At 45.5% G+C, this 22,844-nt stretch overlaps 1 protein-coding gene across 10 annotated transcripts in view; it reads left to right on the plus strand.

Moving 5' to 3' along the window:
- Window positions 1–22,844, plus strand: part of Ptprn2 (protein tyrosine phosphatase, receptor type N2) — a 744,317-nt gene that overhangs the window by 172,744 nt on the left and 548,729 nt on the right. For all 10 annotated transcript variants that reach the window (XM_087552435.1, XM_087552436.1, XM_087552437.1 and 7 more), the window contains 1 exon segment: window positions 17,531–17,644. In XM_087552435.1, coding sequence (XP_087408561.1) covers window positions 17,531–17,644 — 114 coding nt within the window.

The following is a 22,844-nucleotide window of genomic DNA, read 5'->3' on the forward strand; positions in this document are numbered from 1 at the left end:
GCTTTGTTCCACTCTACAGATCTAATTCTGTTAATTTGTATCTCCTTTTTCCCACGTTTTAGTTAATATGGATGAGTGTCAATTTTATTGACTTTTTTCAAAGGGTCAACTTTTTCATTAATACTTTGTACTTTCTGCTTGTTTGTTGCTACTCTATTGATTCCAGCCCTGAGATTGACTATTTCTTGCCATGTATTCCTTTTGGATGTGATTTCTCTGTTCTAGAGCTGTCAGGTGTGCCATTTAGTTGCTAATATGAGATCTCTCCAGTTTTTCTTTTTTCCTTTAGTGCCGGTCCTTAGTACCATGAGCCTGCCTTTTGGAACTGCTTTCATTGTGTTCCATAAGTTTGGTATATTGTATTTTCAATTTCCTTCAGTTCGAGAAAGTTTCCCATTTTTTAAATCGAATTTCGGTCTTGACCCGTTTTTCATTCAGTAGAGTCGTTTGGTTCCATGAGTTTCTACGCTTTCTGTTGTTTCTGTTGTTGGTGGTGTCCAGCTTTAATCCATGGTGGTTGGATGGCACACAGAGCATTATCTCAGTTTTTCTTATATCTTTTGGGACCTGTGTTGCATCCATATATGTGGTCCATTTGGAGAAAATTCCAAGGGCTGCTGAGAGGAAGATACATGCTTTTGTGTTTGGTTTAAATGTTCTACAAATTTCCATTAGGTCCATTTGTTTGATGACATCAGTTAGCTTCACCATTTTTTTTTTAATCTTATGTCTGAGTGACCTGTCTATTGGTGACAGTAGGGTGTTGATGTCTCCCATTACCAGTATGTAAGGGTCAGTATGTGGTTTAGGCTGTAGTAGTGTTTCTTTTATTAACTTGGGCACTCTTGTGTTTGGCGCACAGACGTTAAGAACTGCAATATCTTCTTGGTGATGCGTATGTGGCATCCTTCCCTATCTAATCTGATTAGTTTTGGTTTGAAGTCTATTTTGTCAGATATTAAAAGGGCTATGCCAGCTTGCTTCTTAGCTGTCTTGGCTTGAAATGTCTTTTTCCATCCTTCTACCCTGAGATGTGTCAAGGTGCATTAAGCTCCTTCATGTTAAGGAGTGCTTCTCGGATGCAGCAGAAGGATGGATCCTGTTTTCACACCCATTCTGTTAGTCTCTGTCTTTCTATTGGGGGAATTGAGACAATTGATGTTGAGAGCTATCAGTGAGCAGTGTTTATTGATTCTCGTTATTTTGTTCTGTGGTATGGGTCCCCCAATTTTGCTTTGCTGGTCTGACATTATTTATCTTTTGTACTTGGGGAGGGGGCGTGTTAGCCTCTTCCGATCAAAGTTTTTCTCTGAGCACTTTTTGTAGAGCTAGATTTGTAGAAAGATACTGCTTAAATTTGCCTTTTTCGTGAAATGTCTTTTTTCTTCTTCACTTATTGTGATTGAAAGTTTTGCTGGGTTATTTTAGTTTGGGCTGGTGTCTGTGGTCTCTTAAAGTTTTTAGTACCTCCATCCGGCCATGTTGACTTTTAGAGTGTTATTGCAAAGTCAGGTGTTATTCTACTAGGTCTGCCTTTATATGTTAATTGATCTTTCTCTTGCAGCTTTTTCTAGTCTTTCTTTGTTCCGTGCATTTATTATTCTGACCATTATGTGCCTGGAGGACTTCCTTACTGGTTCAGCTGTTGGTGTTCTGGGTGTTGATTGTACTTGATAGGCACTGCCCTCTTAGGGTTAGGGACACTTTCTCTTACCATTTTGCTGAAAATATTTTCTGTGCCTCGGTCCTGTGTTTCTTCTCCTTCTTCTCTTCCTATTATTTGTAGAATTTGTCTTTTTAGAGTACCCTAGGTCTTCTGGTGTTTACTGCCTGGAGACTTTTAGATTTAACATTTTCCTTCACAGAGGTATCCATTTCTTTTATCTTGTCAATGATTGAAATTCCTGCCTCCATCTCTTGTATTCTGTTGCCTTTGAGCTTGAGTCCCTCAATTTTTCATTTCCAGATTTCTCTCAATTTGAGTTTTCTTTATTAATTTTGTTTTCACTTGAAGGCCTTGAACTGTTTTATTTATTTCCTTCCAGTGTTTGTTTGTGTTTTCCTAGATTAACAAAGTGAGGATTTTTGGTTTCTTAAAAAACCCAGTTATGTAATGTGAGTATGCTTTTGTTCCAGTCCCAGGTGTGGGATATGGGGCTGCTTCAGTCTGTCCACAGCCACTAACTATGATTTTCTTGTACTCTAGGAGAGGCATGTTTTTTTTTTTTTTCCGGCTGCAGATAGTTTAATTCTGGAGACTCTAGAGAGGGAATAAATGCCAGAGCCCCAAGAAGCAGCAGGCACTCTAAGAAGGCTGCTGCTCCTCCCGTTGGTCCTGGCTGCTGTTGTTGAGGTCTGTCAAGTGTTTGGGAGAGGAGAAGAAGTTGGAGATATTTTGATGATGAAGATTGGACTTGCCCCAAGGAACGAAATGTCTCTAATCAGCAGGAAGTAGCCTATTTTGCTGGTGAAAGAGGCCAATGCTCCCATTTCCCCTCTAACGTTCTTTCTCTCCTATCTAGTGTTGGGGGTTTGGAAGGGATTAGAGTGGAATAAGGTTGGAAGGGAGGTAGAAGTTTAAAAACCAAGTAAAATGCTAAACAAGTAAGACAATAGATTTCTTTAAGGATTTTATTAATTTCATTTTAACAACGTCCACCATATTCATAAAGGCTGTTTTAAAGACCTTTTTGCTTGGGCTCCATCTATGTTGGAATATTCAGGGCTGGGGTAGGGTTGCTGAGCTCTAGTGGAGACTGTCCTGGCTGTTACTGTGATTTCACACTGGTGTTTGGGCATCTGGGATTGCGCAGATTGCAGTCCTAGGTGTTGATACCTGGTCTTGTCTTTATTGAGTAGGTGTTTTACACACACACGCACACGCGCACGCACGCACAGTTTCTGTTCTGGTTCTTAGGAGACTGTGGTGGCTACGTGTTGCCTTGTAAAAGATTTTCTGTACTCCTGATAGATGTGGCCCCTAACTAGGGGTTTTAGGTAAAACGTTTCTTGGTATTGAGAGCTGACACTTAGGGATGGGCTGGTAATGGGATGTCCACGGGGGAAGAGAAGCAAGTGTGCCACCAGGATCCACTTAGTCCCCTGGAATTGGGGCAGAGAGAGAGAGAGAGAGAGAGAGAGAGAGAGAGAGAGAGAGAGAGAAAGAACCTTAGAAAGTAATCTGGTAGGGGTTGGGGATTTAGCTCAGTGGCAGAGCGCTTGCCTAGCAACCGCAAGGCCCTGGGTTCGGTCCCCAGCTCCGAAAAAAAAAAAGAAAAAAGAAAGAAAGTAATCTGGTACAGAGCTGAGGGATTGGATATAAAGAAGGGATAGGAAGTAGATATGAAATGAAGAGCTGAAGCTTGCCTCCTTGTTTCCCTGGACTTTGCCTCCATGTCCACCATGGCTGATGAGCTCTCAGGGAAGGCCCATGAGAGTTGGTGTCTGAAACAAAGGGATGGATCGGTGAGGAGGGCTGTAGAAGATCTGTGTGATCCACTGGCGATAGGGGAGGAGAAGAAGTCGAGGCTGATGCAGGTGATCTGCTACAGAGGTGGGGATGAGGCTGGGGGATTGGACTTGCAGAAGAGGAGGAAGAGGCAAGGTCTGAAGACTGCCTTCCTGTGTCCCTGGCTGGCATGGATGGACTGTTATTTTCTTTTTAATATGTGGTATTTAAATAGCTTTAAATGCAAGGTGGTAACTGAAGATGAACCATATTGGTATCCTAGAAATTATTCTTTGTTCTTAGTCTGCAAAACAGCATGGGACTGCTTGAAACTGCATGTCCTTAGGATGGCCCTTTGTTCTGACCTAGAAAGGACCTGCACCACAGGTCCAGATGGGTCCCCAGCAGGGACTCCTATTTGTTAACACCATCAAGTTCTCTTTTCCAGTGAGATAACAAAGTAGGCTTTATTGAAAGTTCCTGTTCAGCGAATCATTTCCCTCTTACAGAATTATCTGTTCTGGTTGGGAGCCACAGTTCTTCCATGCTCTGGCCATCCTTCTCTGGTGAAGTTGACAGTCACATGGGTGGGCTTCTGCTTGCACACTCAGTGTGGCTAGCAGTCTGGAGTACTACCTGAATTTAGTCCAGTGAAGAGGCTTTCAGCTGCTCCTCTAAGGAATAATGGCCTCAGCCAGTCTTTGTTCTATGTGCATTTGAAAAGGCACTATGTAAATTGTGTGTGTGTGTGTGTGTGTGTGTGTGTGTGTGTGTGTGTGTGTGTGTGTGTTGCTGGGCCACCAACCCAGGGGACTCACACATACTGGGGAAGCACTTTACCAATGAGTGATAACCCGAGTCTTCTGGTCACTTTTAGGTGCAGATTTCAGTGGCATTAAAGATGACCACCTGGTTGTGTCTCCAGCATACCATCCATGTCCTTATCTTCCAAAATTAATACTCTGTCCACATGAAGCAATGGCTATCTAGCCTTCTCGCCACCCCTAACACTTGGCACACTGTCTTTCAGATATGGCGACTTTTAAGACTGGCTTCTGTTACTTAGCATAATGTCTGTGAGAATCAGTCATGCTCTAACAGGTTCCATTATTGCCTTCCTTTTTAAGATGGAGAACATTCACATGTATGGGCAGGCCTCATGCTATTTATCTACCTCTCTGGTGATAGACCTTTTGTTTTACCTTTGGCCCCTATCAATAAGGCTACTGTGATCAGAGATATACTTGGATCTCTTTGAGACTTCACTTTCAGGTTTGGCAATTTATTATAAACTCAGGGTCCAATCTAGTGGCAATTGATGTATTAAACTAGCTCCATTATTTCTGCTTTGAGAATAAGCAGTGAGTGGAGATTACTAGAATGTTGTGCTTGTGGGCCTGAAGGTCTATGGGCTTACACTGAGGTCAGAAAGGGTGAATCTTTGTGTGTGTGCCTGTCTGTGTGTACCTATGTGTGTTGTGTGTGTGTATCTCTGTGTGTGTCTGTGTCTGTGTGTGTCTACGTGTCTGCATGTGTGTCTGTGTGTGCATGCCTGTGTGTGTCTATGTGTCTGCATGTATGTCTCTGTGTGTATATGTCTGTGTGTGTCCATGTGTGTCTATGTGTCTGCGTGCATGTGTACCTGTGTGTGTGTGTATGCCTGTGTGTCTGTGTGTTTCTGTGGGTGTCTATGTGTGTGTGTGCATCTGTATGTCTGCATGTGTGCTTCTGCATGTGTGCTTCTGTGTGTGTGTGTGTGTGTGTGTGTGTGTGTGAATTTGTGTCTATGTGTGTCTGTGTTTCCCAGGAACTGACACCAGATATCTTCCTCAATTGCTTTTCACCTTTATTAGAGACAAAGTCTCTCACTGAACTTGGAGATCACCAATTTTGCTAGACTGGCTTATCATTGTGCTCTAGGAACTCTCCTGTCTCCACTTATTCAAGTGCCTGGTCAGGTCCCCATGCTTTTATAGAAATCAGTTACTCGATACCCCATCTCCCTAGTCCATCAGGGAGTCTTGATAGTGGGATGGTAGGTGCCAGCAACTGTTACTGTGTAGAGCCAGGAAGCAGAGAGCCCGTCTCTCCAGGGCTTGCTGTATGTCCCCAGAAGGCTCCTGGTAACTAGGTAGATGAAGAAGTGCAACTTCCTCAGGAACACTGAATGACCACACTTACTTCTATGTTCCGCTGCCATGTTTGGGTGCCCAGCCTCCATTTTATGCCTGGGTGCTGCTGGGATGAACAACTGTAGTGAGTCTCTGTGTGCAAACACACACAGCCTGCTGTATATGTGAGAACAGGGATGCTCAGCAGGCCCAGCATTGCAGATAGTCATAGCTAGGGGAGGCTCTGGCTTTTGAGACTGATTTTACTTGTGTCTCACAAGGGTGTCTGTGGCTCATGGCGACCGTCCAGGGCAAAGGAGAGATCCCTTTTCCTCTGTGAAAATCAATCTGACTTTGCTGTGATAATGTTAAGAACTCTGAGGCACAAAGAGGTCAAGGCCCAGAAAAGGATGGCCCCTTTGCAGTCAGCTTCCCTCAGTTTAATAAGAGAAGTGGAGGAGAAGGCGGGATGGTGACTTGAAGCATCCTGAGTCTTGTGCTGGGATCGGGTGGAGCTCTGCATGGGGGCTGTCGCACATAAGTGACTCTACTGTCCCCGTGCTCTGTTGTAACTCAGACAGCGAGGGCTTCCATGTTGAGGATCTGCCTTAAGGATGTGGATGGCATAGGGGACATGATGGAACGAGGGAAGAGCCCTGAGGTAACGCTTTTTAGAAGACATTCCTCCCCCCCCCCACTTTGTCCCTCTGGAATGGGCTGGGAGCCCTTTAGTTGGTGGAACAGAAGGATCCCAGGGCAGGTCAAGGAGAGCTGTTCTGTGGTAATGCCTACTTTCCAGGTAAGGCAGGGACCAGGAGACTGTCCGTTTGTCCACACAAAGTGCTGTTTTCATCTTGCGCTGTCCCCAACCCTCCTGTCACGCCTTTCTAGTCTCACCTGAATAGCGGATGGATTCTGGGCTGATATAAGCAGCAGCTGGTTACTTGGCAACGCTGCTGCAGGGCTTCTGACGGGAGATTGCCTGCTGCAGATAAGCCCCTCTCCTCTGCTTATCTTCATGCCCCCAGCTCTGTACCAAACGCTCCAAACACGGGGCTCTCTCAGGTGGATCTGAGCTCCATGGAAAAGTCATCTTGCTGGGTGGGAGCCTCCCCTCCACTTCTCTCCATGAAGTTCAGGGTGGCTTCACACTCGTGATCCTTCTGTCTCTGCCTCTCCAGTGCTGGGATCACTATACCTAGCTCTTCCTCCATTCAGTATGTGGATCACCCCAGAGGACTCTCTCTGGACTGCACCTCTGGGAGCTGCACCGTGTACGTCTCCTTCTTTCTGCTGTTCTCCGTTTGCAGATCTTGGTTGTTAGGTTTTTTTTTTTGTACCAGGCTGTAGAATTTCAGGATTGCACAAAATGCTCATATCATTTGGTTCTATTATCTTATATCAGAAACAAATCCTGAAATTCTAAGGGGTTAAGCAGCCACATGAAGGGCACACAACTGGTTATCTGGGCTGATATTCCTTCAAGTTTCTCAGCAAGTTCTAAAGGTAAACATGATTAGGTTGGGTTCATCCAGTTTCCATAGTGACCACTACTTGGTTAGGTTAGACTATAGTTTCTGTGGTTATCACTAGGTGGGCCCACAGTTTCCATGGTTACTGTGATGCAATTGAGTTTGTCCACAATTCTGATAATGACCACTTGTGAGGCTTGCTTCGTTTTATTTTTATTGTGACTGCCATGCAGTTGTTACTGTTTCCTTGGTAACTGTGGTAAGATGGTGTTGAATCACAGTTCCGATGTCGAGGTTGGGTTGGCACAGAGTTTCCATGGTGACCGCCATGAGGCTGGTTTGGTCCATGGTTTCCATGGTGACCACTGCACAGTTGGGCTGACTCACAGCAGCTTTCATCTGCTGACTCAGTTTGTCTTAATTTCCCCGTAGAAAATTCCAGGAAGAAAAAACATGTTCGCTCCTGGCTTGTTCGTTTTTAAACTTTGCAGTATGTTGCAGTGAGATATGCTGGCTCATCTCTCTGGCCCCTCAAATGAAACCGGACTTCCTCGTAGACAGAAGCTGCATCCACTTTGCCTTTGCTGATGTTGCTGCATAGGCCCTGATTCCCTCGTTGAGGATGTGTGTGCAGAGTTCAGCTGGCAGATCCCTGCTCAGAGAGCTGGTTCGTCTGCCATGTGCCTGCATGCCACACAACTATTCTTAGGATTTCCCTTATGTTTGCAGTGTTGGAGACGGATGGGATGCAGGGCACTGTGCATGCTGGCCCAGTGCTCTGGCACCAAGCTGTGCCTCAGCTCCTTATTTATTTCAGCCACCAGAGAAAATTTTATCAGCAAGGATGATCAGCTTGCATAGCTCATTTGCCGAGAGTGACACTCTTCTTCGTTTTGTGTCTTAATGTCCCAGTCGTGAGGGCGAACATCATCTACTAAAATGCCAAGATGTGGGTTGGGGATTTAGCTCAGTGGTAGAGCGCTTGCCTAGGAAGCGCAGAGCCCTGGGTTCAGTCCCCAGCTCTGAAAAAAAGAACCAAAAAAAAATGCCAAGATATCATTTCCATCAGTGTGTGTGCGTGTGCGCACACACGTGTGTATTTGTGAGACTGGATTTCCAGAGTAATTAAAGTACTTAAGTTCCTGTTGGATATTTATGCCCCTGAGGATCTGAGATGGAATCGTGGTGCTGTAGCAGTGAGTGGTACTTAGTTGCATTCTGAGTGCCATGTGAAGGTTTGTTGGCACTGCCTGTGTTGTATTTTATAAAAAAAAAAAGAGCCAGGATATGTTTGGTAGAGGTGTGGTACGGTAAGGTGGAGGGGGTGCCCCTGCAGGCCCATGCTGAGACTTCCCTTCTCCCTGAGGGACCAGCCAGGGCACAGGGAGGGGAGTTGAGGGAGTAGAGGGGAGAGAGAGAAAGAGAGAGAGAGAGAAACAGAGAGAGACAGAGAGAGACAGACAGAGACAGAGACAGAGACAGAGAGACAGAGAGACAGAGTAGAAGAGCAGAGGGGAGAGGCCGGCCAGGAACAAGTGGAGACAGGGGGGAGAGGAATGGGGAGATGGGACAAAGAAGGAAGAGAGTTAGAGGGAGGGAGGGAGGGAGAGAGAGAGAAAAAGAGAGAGAGAGAGAAAGAGAGAGAGAGAGAGAGAGAGAGAGAGAGAGAGAGAGAGAGAGAGAGAGAGGCAAACAGCCCCTTTTATAGTGAGTGAGTCAGGCATTCTGGCTGTTGCTAGGTAACTGTGGGGCAGAGCCTAGGAGGAATGCTAACAGCCTGTGAGCCTGTGTGCTGACCTCTGCTGGTACTGTAGAGGCAGCCCTGTGGCTCCCTTCCTCATTTGCCCCTTTTTTCTGGGACCCTGTCAGCTCTCTGCTGTTGTCCAGAAGGTGGGAAATGGGCTAGGGTGGTTGTGAAGAATCTGGTAGTTTTATGGACCTGTCATGTGGTTTGTAAGACGATCTGGCTGCACTTTTCCTACACCAGCCTGGCTGTCTCTTACTACAGTGGATTTGCTGCTTTCCAGAGGATCAGTGTGGGTACCGGCAGTTGCACTCTAGCTAGGAGCATACTGGTGCGACCCTATGCACAGTGGGCAGCAGAGCACTGTGCAACTGGCCCAGCACACCTCCTGAAACTGAGGAGCGGTCAGTGTTGGTAGCCTAGGAAACCCAGATCATAGACAGTTCCCCCGCCTCAGCTATTTCTATGAATAGTGTTCAAATGGACGTTAGATACCAGCTAAGTGACCAATCTCATTGCAAGAAGCTGAGAATTGGCCCGAGGTTGTGACAAAGTGGGCCAGATGACACTTTGTAGGTTCCATGCCAGGCAGTATTGCTTTTAAGTCCTTTCACTGTAGGTGATCTGGATGTCTGGAAATCTTAGAGGGCAGTGCATAGAGCAACCCTGACCCACAGGTTCAGTGGAACATTAAGGAGAGTGAGTAGAACCACATCGCTTAATATTTAGAACTTGTTTACAAGTCCCCAGTCCTGTGATAGCTCATGACTCTGACTTTAGCATTTTATTCTATCGTTTCCTGTGAAAGGCAAGCAGAAAGTGATGAGTGAAGTTACTGAGAGACCAGAGGAGCTGGGGGCAGTGACTGCTGGGACCAGGGGACAGGGTGAGCTCAGGGATCTTCAGGACCAGGGCAGGTCACTTGTCCCTTGGTCTTATAGATACAGTGAAAGAGCTCAAAGAAAGTGTGCGTGTCTGCTTTCAGAGGCTCTCGTGAAAAGCTGCAAGCACTTCGCTTGCCCAGTGCTTCTAGCCACCTGCTCTGTCTTTCAAATGCCAGCTACCACTCCTCCAGCCTGGGTGGCTTCTTCCTCCAGGTGTGGAGTTGTTTGGTCTTCATCTTCTATGTAATTAGGTGTTCATCGGGACACAGTCCTGAATCTGAACTTCCGTTCTTATCCTGAGGGACATGAGCACACAGTGTGTGTTGATGGCTGTCGGAGCTCCATCCCCTTGGGAAGACACGGCTGCCTGGGAACCGTGTGGGAGGGAGCCTATTTGTTCTGAAAATGCCTTTTAAATGATTACCCTTTAAAGTTTCTGCTTATATCTCAACTTTCCCTAGAACGCTGGTCGACTGTGGGTCCCTACCGAGTCAAGTTGCTCACGGCTGTGAACACTCTGATCACATGGCTTGAGGCAGGATTCATCTCTCTCCTTGCGGTGGTACCTGGACACGTCCATTTGTGACACAGCTGTTCCTCAGAGCTCTCTGGAGGCTTCTTTCTGTTCAGCACAGGGGTAGGGGGATGTGGAAAGGGGGATGTGGGCCTCCAAAGGCCCAGCCACTAATGACCTCAGTTTAGGATTAGGATTAGCTGCATGTTGTAACGGTGCTGTGGAAATACATATCTCCTTGGGCCCTCCTTATTACCCCATTTATTTCAGTCAAGGATTGTAGCATACCTGTCCTACACTTTATGGTCAATGTCCACTTAAGTGATCACATGCTATGTGTGTCTCTCTGGCTCTGTGTTTCTTCACTCAAGATGATATTTTCTAGTATTCCATTGTGTAGCCGTATCGCATTTTCTTTATCCATTCTTCAGTTGAGGGCACCTAGATTGTTTCTGGTTCCTGGCTATTATGAATAAAGCTGCTATGAACATAGTGAAGCAACTGTCCCTATGGTATAGTGTGACATCTTTTGGGTATATGCCTAGGAGTGGCATAGCTTGATCTCGAGGTAGAATTATTCCCAGTTTTCTGAGAAACTGCCAAGTTGATATCCAAAGTGAATGTACAAGTTTTCACTCCCATCAGCAATGGAGAAAAGTTCCCTTTGCTCCACATCCTCACCAACATGTGCTATCGCTTGAGGGTTTTTTTTTTTTATTTTTATCTTAGCCATTCTAACAGGTATAAAATGGAATCTCAGAGTCATTTTGATGTGTATTTCCCTGATGATTAAGGACATTAAACATTTCTTTAAGTGCTTCTTAGCTATTGGAGAGTCTTCTCTAAGGAATTCTATTAAGATGTGTACCCCATTTTTAATTGGGTTGTTTACTTTGTTAATGTCTAGTTTCTTGAGTTTGTTTTTATATATTTTGGATATCAGCCCTCTATTGGATGTAGGGTTGGTGAAGATCCTTTTCCAATCTGTAGGCTGCCATTTTATCCTGTTGATGGTATCCTTTGCCTTACAGAAGCTTTCAGTTTCACGAGGTCCCATTTATCAATTGTTGACCTTTGAGCCTGAGCCACTGGTGTTCTGTTCAAGAAGTTTTTTCCTGTACCAATGATTTCAAGGTTATTCCCCACATTCTGTTTTATTAAATTTAGTGTATTAGATTTAGGTTTTATGTTGAGGTCTTTCCATTTGGACTTTAGTTTTGTGCAGGGTGATAAATGTGGATCTATTTGCATTCTTCTGCATGAAGAGATTCAGTCAGACCAGCACCATTCGTTAAAGATGCTTTTTTCCCATTGCATGGTTTTGTCTTCTTTGTCAAAAGCCAAGTGTCTAGTGTGTGTGGGTTTATTTCAGGGTCTTTGATTCGATTCCATTGATCAACTTGTTCCTTCCTATACTGATACCATGCAGTTTTAATCACTATTGCTCCGCAGAGCAGCTTGAGATGAGGGACGCTGATATCTCTCAGAGTTCTTTAATTGTTCAGGATTGTTTCTTCTAGCAGGTGGAAACTTTGAACTACCAATATGCACCCCTCTTCAAAAGTAGCTGCAGGAGATGTGTTCATAGCCCTAGTGGCTCTGAAGGAGCTAGGGGTTTACTCCTGTGGATTCTGTATGGTCTGTGGGTTTGAACCCCTGGTCACACTCAGGAAGGGACAATGGATATGATTTCAGCCTCCAGGGACTCTACAGTGTCCAGATAGAAAGTGACCTTGAAAAAAACAGGCAGGGTCAAGAAGATCACCTGAAGACACCAAGGGCAAAAGCAAAGTGGTGCCTGGAAATAAGGAGATACGGATAAAAGAGACACCCAGATAATTAACAAGGTAGGGCTAGGAAGTTCTGTATACCAGGAAACCCTGTGGTAGTTTGAGTAGCAATGATTCCCCCATAGACTCAGATTTGAATGCTTGGTCTCCAGAGAGTGGCATTACTAGGAGGTATGGCCTTGGAGTAGGTATGACCTTGTTGAATTGTTGGGGGATAGGCCCAGTCTGTCTCTCTCTCTCTCTCTCTTTCCCTCTCTCCCTCTCCCTCCCTCCATCCTTCCCCCCTCTTTCTCTCTCTCTCCTCCCCCTCCCTTCCTCCTGTCTGTTCCTGCTGCCTACCAATCCAGATGTAGAACTCATCGCTCCTTTCCAGCACCATGACTGCCTGCATTCACTATGCTTCCTGCCATGATGATAATGGACTAAACCACTGAAAGCATAAGCCAGCCCAAATTAAATCTTGCCATGATTCTGATGTCTCTTTATAGCAATACAAACCCTAACCAAGACAGATTGTTATTGGACTCACTGACCTGCAGTTGGGTTCCATTCCTGGTCACTAGTGCTGCAGATAGGGCTCAAAGTTTGAGTCCTTATAAAGGGTTCTCTGTTATGGTCACTGACCCAGCAAATAAGTAGTGGTTGTCCTCATCACTGACATGTGGTTGGGTCCCTGTCCTGGTCATTGACCTTGCAAATCAATCTCTGTCTTTGTGGATGGGTTCCAGACCCTGAAAGGGGTTTATATCTAAGTCATTGTATCATCCTGGTCACTCCTCCTACAGAAGGTCCCTATCCTCATTACTGACTCTGGGGATGGGTTTTGCCTTGGTTAGTTTTCCTCCAGAGGGGTCCCTGATGAGTGGGGATGTACTTTACACAGAGAGATAGGGAATCCATTGCAGATCAAAATATGGATACTACCAAGTCCAACTTGGTGAGCTATGAGTTTTATTGAGGTTATCTACAGAAATATAGGTGAGGAGTTCCTTTCAGGACTTAAAGCCAGATGCATCCCCAAAGTTCACCAAGCAGGGGTGGCAGTTCACAAAGCTGGAAACCAGGAGCACAGTGCACAGCCTACAGGCAGTTCAACAAGTTGGAGAGTGTCCTTTCCAGGTGACTCTGGTCTAAACCTCTCCCAGGTGACTAAGCTGGTTTCTGCTTCTTCCAGGAAGCAGGTCTTAGAGTCTTCTTTGCAGCTTGGCTTTTCTGAGAGTCTTCTCTATAGCTCAGCTCTGTTCCTCTCAGAGGGACAGCTTTAAGTGAGTCTGGTCAGTCCTGGGGGGACTTCCTGGAGCTATTTTAAGTTGTTTACCTCGGAGGCTACTTCTCTGCAGAATGGAATGTTTCAATCTCAGCTGGAACTTTTACACAAAAGACCCTGCCTTTGTCATCTACCCTGTGGAGAGGCGCCATTTTTGATTGGTGGATGAACCCAGTCTTTATTATTGTGTGGATAGGGCCTCTGACCAGGTCACTGTCCCTGCAGAAAGGTTCTTATCCTGGTTATTGACCTTGGGATGGGTCTTTGAATAGTCGCTGACTTGTGAGAGTGTCTGTTCTGCACTAGTTCTGCAAGTCGGTCCTGACCTGGTCACACTGACCCAGCTGGGTTCCTTTCCAGGTCCCTGACCCTGTGGGTGTGTGAAAAGGCACGAGTGTGCATGTGTGTATTTCTGTGCTTGGTGTGGTGATGTGCATATGCACTGTACAGGTATACGTGAGCATGTTTGTTCACGCTGAACACATGCACGTTCCTTCATCTATAACATGTTACTTTATCTATATCTCATGACAAGAGGATAGCATCCTCCTAGGCACCTTGCTGTCCTTGGTGTATCCTGGCCAGCATAGGGATCCTCACCCCAAGTGAACTGCAGCACCTCTGACATCTGTCTGGGTTGGAAATCTGGCTCTAGGGATGTGGCCACAAGGGGTCACTATTGTTGTTTCTTCCTCACTGGTCACTTGCGTGACCACATGTGGCTGAGGACCTTCAATGACAGACTAGTTTTTAAATGCTGCAGGTGGCTGGGATAGTCCCCTGGTCTGAGGCTAGGGACCAGGTTTCCCAGGAAACCATGTTCTGCTGATGTATCTTGCTGCTGGGTTAGCTTTCTGAATTAGCTGGGCATTGTGACTTCCCATCACATACTGGGGTAATGTTCCATACAGCCAGTGGTTCCTCCTGATCAAGTACAGTATTTCCCAAACCTGAATGTACATCATCGGCCATTGTTTGCATCATGGAGAGAAGCAAGTGGGGTCCCTGCCCCAGCACTGGTGAATGTCACTTGTGCATGGCAAGAATTCTGCTTATGTTTTTTGCAAGGTTCTTGCCTTCTGCACAATGATCTCAACACAACCTCCACTGAAATCATGGCAAAGACTATAATTGTGACTCCTTTCCTGCCTCCTCTCCCTTATGAATAGAGAATGCAGTACTGTGATATTGGGGAAACAGGGATTCAATGAGTCTTTGCGCTTTCAGTTTGCCCAAATGACCTTACAGATGATTGGGCAGGTTGATGCACTTGCTGTGAGGACTCAGCTAAGTTGTTCCCCTCACGGTGAAGTCAGAGGAAGGTGTGGTATTAAGTCCCACATCTGTAGGCTCCCCTGAAGAGCTAATGGAGAATCAAGTCAGATGAAAAATAAAATAGGAAAAATTATTAGCAAGAACAGAAACAGAGACGAAGTTACTATAGAAGTACAGAACTCATTTACTTCTTGGAACTTTTGGCAAACATAGCGCACTTGGTGAAGGCAGATCCTTCAGTCCAGGGACAAAGCTGACTCATCATTCATCCAGAGGCAGAACGATGCTCCATCTCTGATGATTTCCCTGTGGGTCTCCATGTTGGATGATGTGTGACCATATCCCCATCAGATGCACAGTGAAGCCTGTGTCTCTTAGGATTTCCTTCCATGCAGGCTGAGGCCTTCAGGGTGGATCTGGGGGAACTGAGATCAGTTTGTTTGCCTTTATTTCCTGGAAGTTTGACTTGATGTGTCTGAGCCTGTTCTCTGAAAGAGCACACAGTCCCCAGAAGTGGAAGATTAGCATCAACAGAAACTCTCGTGTTTTGCATGTGTGTCTGCTCTGTGACAGAAATCAGGAATGAAAGTGGGCTGGGGGGACAAACCAGTTCTGTGAATGTAAGCAGAGATGGGAAATGACTTTAGCCATAGAAATAACTCGTCACATGTCTGTCTGTCCATATTACCTGGTTGGCTCCTCAGAAAATCCTTATGCAGCATGACATCTACCATGAGGCAGAGACTTTTAAACCCATGTGGGTTGCAAACTATCAGGCTCCCAGCTGAAGCAATGAGACATTTCCCTGGGCATCTGTTTAATTTACAAAAAGGGAAAACAGCAGTTAAGCGATTGCTGATATCTCTTTAATCCACCCTGAGCAGGAAGTATCACATTGGATGCTATGGAAGATGAAGAGAAGCCAAAGTAATGGTCTTGCCTCCTTAGAACTCAGGATGCCACTAGGAAAATTGACATATGTATGTACATATGTACATATGTATGTTTGAGTCAGTGCTGTGTATATGCAAGCTCACATACATGCGAATGCTCATGTATAGATGAGCATGCATGAACTGAGTCTGAGCTTGGTGTGTGTATGTGTGTGTGTGTGTACACACACACACATACACACACCCACACACACACACACACACACACACACACACACAGAGAGAGAGAGAGAGAGAGAGAGAGAGAGAGAGAGAGAGAAAACGCTGTACACAGAAATGAATGAAACTGTGCCTGTGTTCACGTATGAGTATACATGGATGCAGTATTGAGACAAAGGCCAAATACAGAACCACAGACCAGCAGAGAATGGCTCAGAAGTTGGACAGATCCTCAGGACCCTGCAGAGGTCTGTGTGGGAATTTAGGGAACAGTAATGTAGGGAGTAAAAGTAACTTTTGCCTTTGGGGGCTGTACTCTATGTGGTGTTGGTTACAAGCAAATGTATGTAATAAACCTTCAAAATGCCAGGAAAAGTCTATATTTTTCCCTTTAAAATGGGAGAATTGTTCTTCGTCTTTAAAATGGGAGAAGATGGCCTCTCCCCTTTTCATCACTGCTAGCAAAGGTGTCTTTCAGCAAACTTTTCACTTCTAGCCACACTGATGCCAGTGAGCTGGAGTGACTCCCTTCCTCCACTTTTCACTCTTTAGTACCATCCACTCTGATCTGTGAACAGGAGGATTCTGTTTTCTGTTCTTCATGGTGGAAGGGTATGGGCCCTACTAGAGCTTGGAGAACTTGGAGCCATCCCAAGCTGAATTCCAGAGCACTTCACCGCGATGGTGAGGTCAGTGGTTATTATTGTTGCTGACCACAGAAGTTTGGGTTACCGCCACTGGGGCCATGGGTACTGTGGAGGGGTGCTGTAGAGGAGCATCATGGCAGAGCAATCATGGAAGGACAGCATGGCAGTGACTGTGGCAGAGCCATTGTTGGGGGAAAATGCTGTAGGTTTTGCTTGTTTGTGGCCTGCTCTGTACAGTAGAACACGCTGTTCTCTGTATTTTCTAAGTTGACAAAGGCACTTTGACATGTCAAGATGCTTGCTATACTTAAGCTTCTTTCTGTCAGTCACAGGGCTCTGTCTAAGATGAACAGATATGTTTTGCATCAGGATGGTATCTGGCAAATATGTTTCTTCCAATTAAACTTGTTGCAGTTGAATGGCTTTCTTTAGTTACACTCGAGAAGATATTGTTGTGAACAAAAGAGAAATTGTTCCCTCCCACGACCTGGTGTCTGCAGATGGCCACCATGTGTGGCAAGTACTAGTCCTTGAATTAGTCCCTTATGTAAGCCAAAAAAGGTAATTACAACGTGTGACAGCCCATCCCAAAAGTGTACCCCAAACTGGCTCTTTGTTCAAAAACAACTAATTGAGGTCCACATTAATTAGAAGGTGTGGCTTGGAGATGTGATAGCAGTCTGTCATTACAGACAAAGGGAGAACCAAGCACACGGTGCTCAGTGAGACCCTAACCCCGCCTACATCGCTTTCTGCCCATGTCCCTTCCTGCACAGCCACTACTCACACAGGGAGGATCTCTCCATCAATCCTGAAGGCCTCTATCTGCAGGACATTCTCCCTTGTGGAGAACTAATCCCAAATGTGGCTGGCACTTTGCATTTAGTTGTCACAGTCAAGTTTCACATGAAAACGGTGAATTACAGGGGCCAAGGATGGAGCTCAGGGGGAGAGTGCCTCACTTGCCTTAGATTCCATCCCCAGGCCTAAAGCATGTGGATTACAAAATGCGACATGAAACGAATGGTCTGCATAGGCGGGAAATGCACACTTACGTAGTTCACCGTGCCAGTACCATGGTCTCAAGCTTTTGATCTGCGTTCTCTACGGTGCACCTTTCTGGGTGCTTCCGAGTTCCAGTGCTCTCTGGTGCTGTCTGAAGCTCTGCTCTGCCTCACCTCATTAGCAAATGGAACCTTGCAAGAGGCCTTCCTGCTCCTTGTGGGTGGAATGTCAAGTTCTCGCTTTGCCTTCCTATTTCCATAGATGGTGTGTTTGGAAGATGTCAAAAGGTTCCGGCCTTGGACACTTACCGATATGAGGTGTCACCAGGAGCCCTGCTGCACCTGAGGATCATCTTACAGAAGCTCTCCCGTACAGGTAGGCAGAATGGCTACTTCCTGTCTCGAGCTAGATGTGGATAGTGGGAGCTGGGGTTCTGGTGACCAGGTGAGGCCTGCTTGGCCTGCACTAGGGAAGGCTTTGCATGGGGTGTACGGAGCTTTAGCCTGTTGCGTGCATATGTACAGTAAAGAGAGAACCTGGAGTGACTGGAGGTAAGGGAAACTGAGGCTGCATTGGATGAGGCTAGCCTATCACAGTGGTCAGGACAGTCACTCATGTCAGTCAACCTGAAATTTCCACTTGGTTCCAGGGCTTCTAGCATGTTGTTTCAGGACTCTCTTGTATGAAACTAGTATGGTGATTCTAGTTTCTAGGCTCCTAAGAAAATAAGCTTTAAATGTATAACCCCTATTGTTTTCATAGCTATTACATATAACATCTAGGCGGGACCAGTATCAGCACAAGACACCCAAAAATCAAGTTCTCAGCACAAAGGAGATTCTTTGTCATTACTGATAATGAAGGGGTCAGTCTGATGTGGCCCCCTGACAGGCAGGAGATGCCATCCATAAAAAAAGCGTAGGTAGAAGTAGCAGAGAGAGGGATGGGACTGGAGATTTTGAGCATTTTGGGACAAGAGTGTAGAGGATCTGTGGGATATTGAGGATAAATATGGAGGAGCTGAGAGGAAGACAGGTAAGAGAAGTTTGGAGGGATAGACTCTGAGATGGTGGAAGGAATTGGAGCCCTTTGTATGTTATGAGTTGAAAAAGATATTGATAGGAATTGGTTATAAAAGGGAATCAATAGATTGTGAAGGGGAATCAATAGATTGTGAGAGGGATCAATAGATTGTGAGAGGGATCAGTAGATTGTGAGAGGGACCAATAGTTTGTGAAAGGGGATCACAGAGATTTTTTTAGATTGAGAGGTATATAGAGAGGTTGTCATGAATGTTGTCATGTATAGTTTTGGAGAGGTGAGAGACAGGGGCAAACGCTGGTCCTAGGAAGAGTTTATGTGCTTTGGAAGTGTAGGGATGGAAAGGTTTGTATAGATCTGGAAGGCAGAGGGCTGGAGAATGTGTTAAGTTTAAGGACTTATTTATGGGTAGGAGGACGGAAGAGATCCAGAAATGGCTTGGTATGGGGTATATAACAGGAGTGAGCATTTGTGGGTCTATGAGCAGAGGAAGTTGGCCATGAAGGCAGAGACAAGAAGTGGAAATGAGTAAAGTGGTCTAGAGTGAGGAGTCTCTGGGTTGGCTTGAGAGAGAATTCAAGATTGGTGACTTGAATCTAGGACAGTTGAGCTTTGGAAGGGATGACCCAGTACCCCTGGAGCCAAGGAAATTGGAGAGTAAGTCAGTGTCTGATTGGCTGTTGGAGAGGAAAAGACTGTAAAGGAGGTCATCTACATATTGAAGCAGGTAGGCGGGAAAGGGGAAATGCAGGCCAAGTCTGTAGTGAGTGCCTGGCCAAAGAGAAGATGATTATCTCTGAATCCTTCGGGGAGGACAGTCTAGGTTAGTGGAAGGGATTTCTAGGTATCAGGGTCTGTCCAAGTAAAGGCAAAAGATTTTGAGAATGGGTATTTAGGGGCATTGAGAGAAAAAACATCTTTAGGGTCTAGGACTGAAAACTGAGTAATGTCTGGAATACAGGATAGGATGTGTAAGGGTTAGGGATCACAGTGTGAATAGGGATAACAATAGCATTAATGGAGAATAGGTCCTGGACCAAGCAAAAAGTACCATCAGGTTTTTTTTAAGCTGCCAGTATGGGAATATTTTAAGGTGAAGAGGTGGGGGTGTAGAAACTGGATAACAGAGACTGAATGAGAAGTTTGAGGCCTTGGGGGCAAGATAAGGGTAGGGGATACTGAGATTTGGAAATGTAGGCAGAAAGAACTTTGATACTAATATAAGAGGCTTATGATGTGCAGCAAGACAAGAGGAGAAGGTTTCCCACACAGTGGGACTGAGTAAAGGAGGAGGCAGGGGATAAGAGAGTTTTGGGGATTTTAAAAGAGGGTGTGTGTGAAAGTGAAAGTCAAGGAGGGAAACGAAGGGACACAGGCGTTATCCTGGGGGTATTGCCATGGTAGAAGGTAAAAGTAATACCAATTTTGGAAAGGACATACATTCCTCACAAGAGAATGAGACATGAGGGTATGAGAAGGAAGAAAATGAAAAGCCTTTGAAGGAACAGATTACGAGAAGAGTCTGGAGAGGTCTGGAGGGCTGGCCATGTTCTCTGACTATGGATGAAGGGGAGGAGTGAGTAGGACCCTAGAATTCTCACAGGACTGAGAAAGTGGTCCAGTGTCTAAGAGGAATGTGATGTGGTGATGGGACAGAAACATTGAGACCCTAGGCTACTGGAGAATAATTGACATAGGTTCAGTTAGGTTACTAGCAGATCCTGGCTCCTATCAGTCCTAATGTACCAGGCTCAGCAGGTCCAGCTGGGTGCTGAAAGGCTGGATGACCGTGAGGGTAGTGCCCTGAGGGTAGTCAATGCCCAATGGCCCTGTTATGGACACTTTGAGCAAGCCTGAGTAGGCTTGTGAGGATTTGGATAGGCACAGTGGTCTTTCTTTTCACATTTAAACAAGGTCCTAGTGGCTCCTTCTGATGTGACAGTCCAGTCATTTGCTGGAGGGCCTTAGTCAAGTGTTACTAATTGTGTTTGTGGTTTTGCTTACTATGGTTGTGAAAGACTTTGAATACCAGGGCCAGGGCCTCGGCCTGGAGTGTAAGTGTTCCTCATTGTAAGTGTTTAAGTTTGACTTTTATGCCTGAGTATGACCGGGCAAAAAAGTAGGTCATAAGGAATTGCTGACCATCTGGGGATCACATAGAGTTCATGAAAGGCAAGGTAGGACTGGGTTAGATATTGGAACTGCTTGATGAAGGTGTTGGGGTCTGAGGTAAAAGAACCCAAATGTTTTCAGCCTGGACAAGTTCACTAAGGGAGACATAAATACAAGTAGGGCCTTATACATCTGCTACTTTTTTAAGGGGCAGGATGGAGGCAGGGCCTTAGAAGAGTTTCGCTAGAGTGAGTGTGAAGAGGTCTGAAAACAGGTGTGTGTGTGTGTGTGTGTGTGTGTGTGTGTGTGTGTGTGTGTGTGACTAGAGGCAAACTGGATTGAGCGGTGGTGGGGCCTGAGGACACAGGCTCATTTTTCTAATCTTAATGAAACTCAGGTGGAGAGTGGATTGGAGAGGGTAGTAGATTGTGGGGAAGGTAAGTGATGAGGAGGGGTGTGGCTTGTCCATCAGTTTGGCTGAAGGATAGTTTCAGTATAAGGAGGAGAAGTGTCAGGGGAAAGGGCCAAGGACTTAAGAGCAAAGAGGACATGAGATGGTGAGCAGAAGACATTCAAGGAAAACCTGGAGCAGAGAAAGGAAAAAGCAGAGACATACAGGACCACTTAACATTTTCCTGTATACTCACCAAAGTTGTAGGATCCTGAATGTTAGGATTCAGAGAGACATTGGGCAGCCATTTAGACTAATTATCTAGTGGATTATAGGGACCTAGGCTGGCACTACAGTGGATGAGTTTATGAGATGTGATGGTTGAGAGTTTGATCATTTGAAATTCTAGAGGAGACATCCTAAAAGCAAGTCAGTTGGCATGGAGGGGAGCAGAACCTCACCCTTAGTGGTCAAGAGACCAGATATCCCCTGTATCTTGAAAGGCCAAAACCAAGATCTCTAGGCTGGGGGGTTATCATCCATACACTATCATCAAGCGAAAGCCCCCAATGGGTCTGAAGTCTGAGGGTCTAAGAATTTGGGGACTTGTCAACAGGTATTTAGTAGAAGGGGGAGCTTTGGATTGGGGTGGCCCACAATCAAACCAGACTGAACAAAATGTACCTAGCTAGTCTGTTGGAGTCCCCTATAACTAGTGATGGCTGAGGTAGGATATAATATCCCCCATCCAATAGGACAGAATGACAACACAAGACACTCAGTGGCTGTAACCTGATAACCCAGGGACTATTTCGGATAGGTAGAGTGAGGGCTGGAATATGAGTTGTTGTGTGTGGTGGGGTGTTACTGGGTAATCCATGCATCAGCCTAATGAAGGGATCCTTACACAGAGATCTGAATTAGGCACAACCCATACCCAAACACCTATTTTTACAGAGGTATCCTTTATTAAGTAAGGCTGAAATGTTTAAGTGTCTGCTGGAATATGTGATAAAGGATAAAGGATGGGGATTTGGGGTCATTAATGGCCAATCCCAGTCAGAGCATCAGTGAAGGGGACTGGTGTTGGCACATGACACTCCAACACCAGCACAAAGGAGATTTATTTCCCCCAGAGGGACAGAGGGCAGGGAAGAAGAGACAAAGACAGGAGTTAGAGGAGGAGGGAGATAGGGAGAGAGTAGGGATATTTGTCCCAGGGGACAAGGACTCTCTCTAGATAGTGAGACCAATGTGGCCCATAGGAAAATGACTGTTTATAAAGATAAAAGGAGAAACCTCCTGTTAGGATGAGGTGTTAAATTTTGATCACATATTTATTAGGGCAGCCAAAAGATCTATCTATCTATCTATCTATCTATCTATCTATCTATCTATCTATCTATCTATCTATCTATCTATCTTCCTTCCTTCCTTCCTTCCTTCCTTCCTTCCTTCCTTCCTTCCTTCCTTCCTTCCTTCCTTCCTTCCTTCCTTTCTATAACCCTGGCTGCCCTGGAACTCACTATGTAGACCAGACTGGCCGCAGACTCACTGAGTTCCACCTGCCTGTGGAGAATGGTTATCTTGTCGGTCAGAAACTCCCATAGCTACTTCCTTAACATGATGAACAAAGTTACTTTAAAATGATAATCCTCTCAAGCAACCAAAAACTCTACTCTGAGTCATAGATTGATTGGTCCCTTAACCAATATGCACAATGTTTAGGTTTGAGTGGGTACTGAGACATGGTGGGCTATGATCTTGATGGTCCTCAAGAGCTTCAGGAATAACCAGCATCAGAAAATAGGTATGGAAATGGAATGCTGCATGCCCAAAGAATCAAACTAATGGAGGTGAACAGCTATCATCACCTAGAACATTCTGTATACAGTTCTCCCGTGGGGGCATGTCAGAACATGGTCCAGGATTGGAATCCTGTGAGGGGACTTCTGAGTTCTTGTGAGAGTACCCCCAAGAAAACAAGAGTTGAACCAGGGCCTTCTAGACTAGGAAACATCACAAATACAG

The sequence above is a fragment of the Rattus norvegicus genome, chromosome 6 (genome assembly GCF_021556685.1).
Source record: "Rattus norvegicus strain SHRSP/BbbUtx chromosome 6, alternate assembly SHRSP_T2T, whole genome shotgun sequence".
In the NCBI taxonomy this organism is placed as follows: domain Eukaryota; kingdom Metazoa; phylum Chordata; class Mammalia; order Rodentia; family Muridae; genus Rattus; species Rattus norvegicus.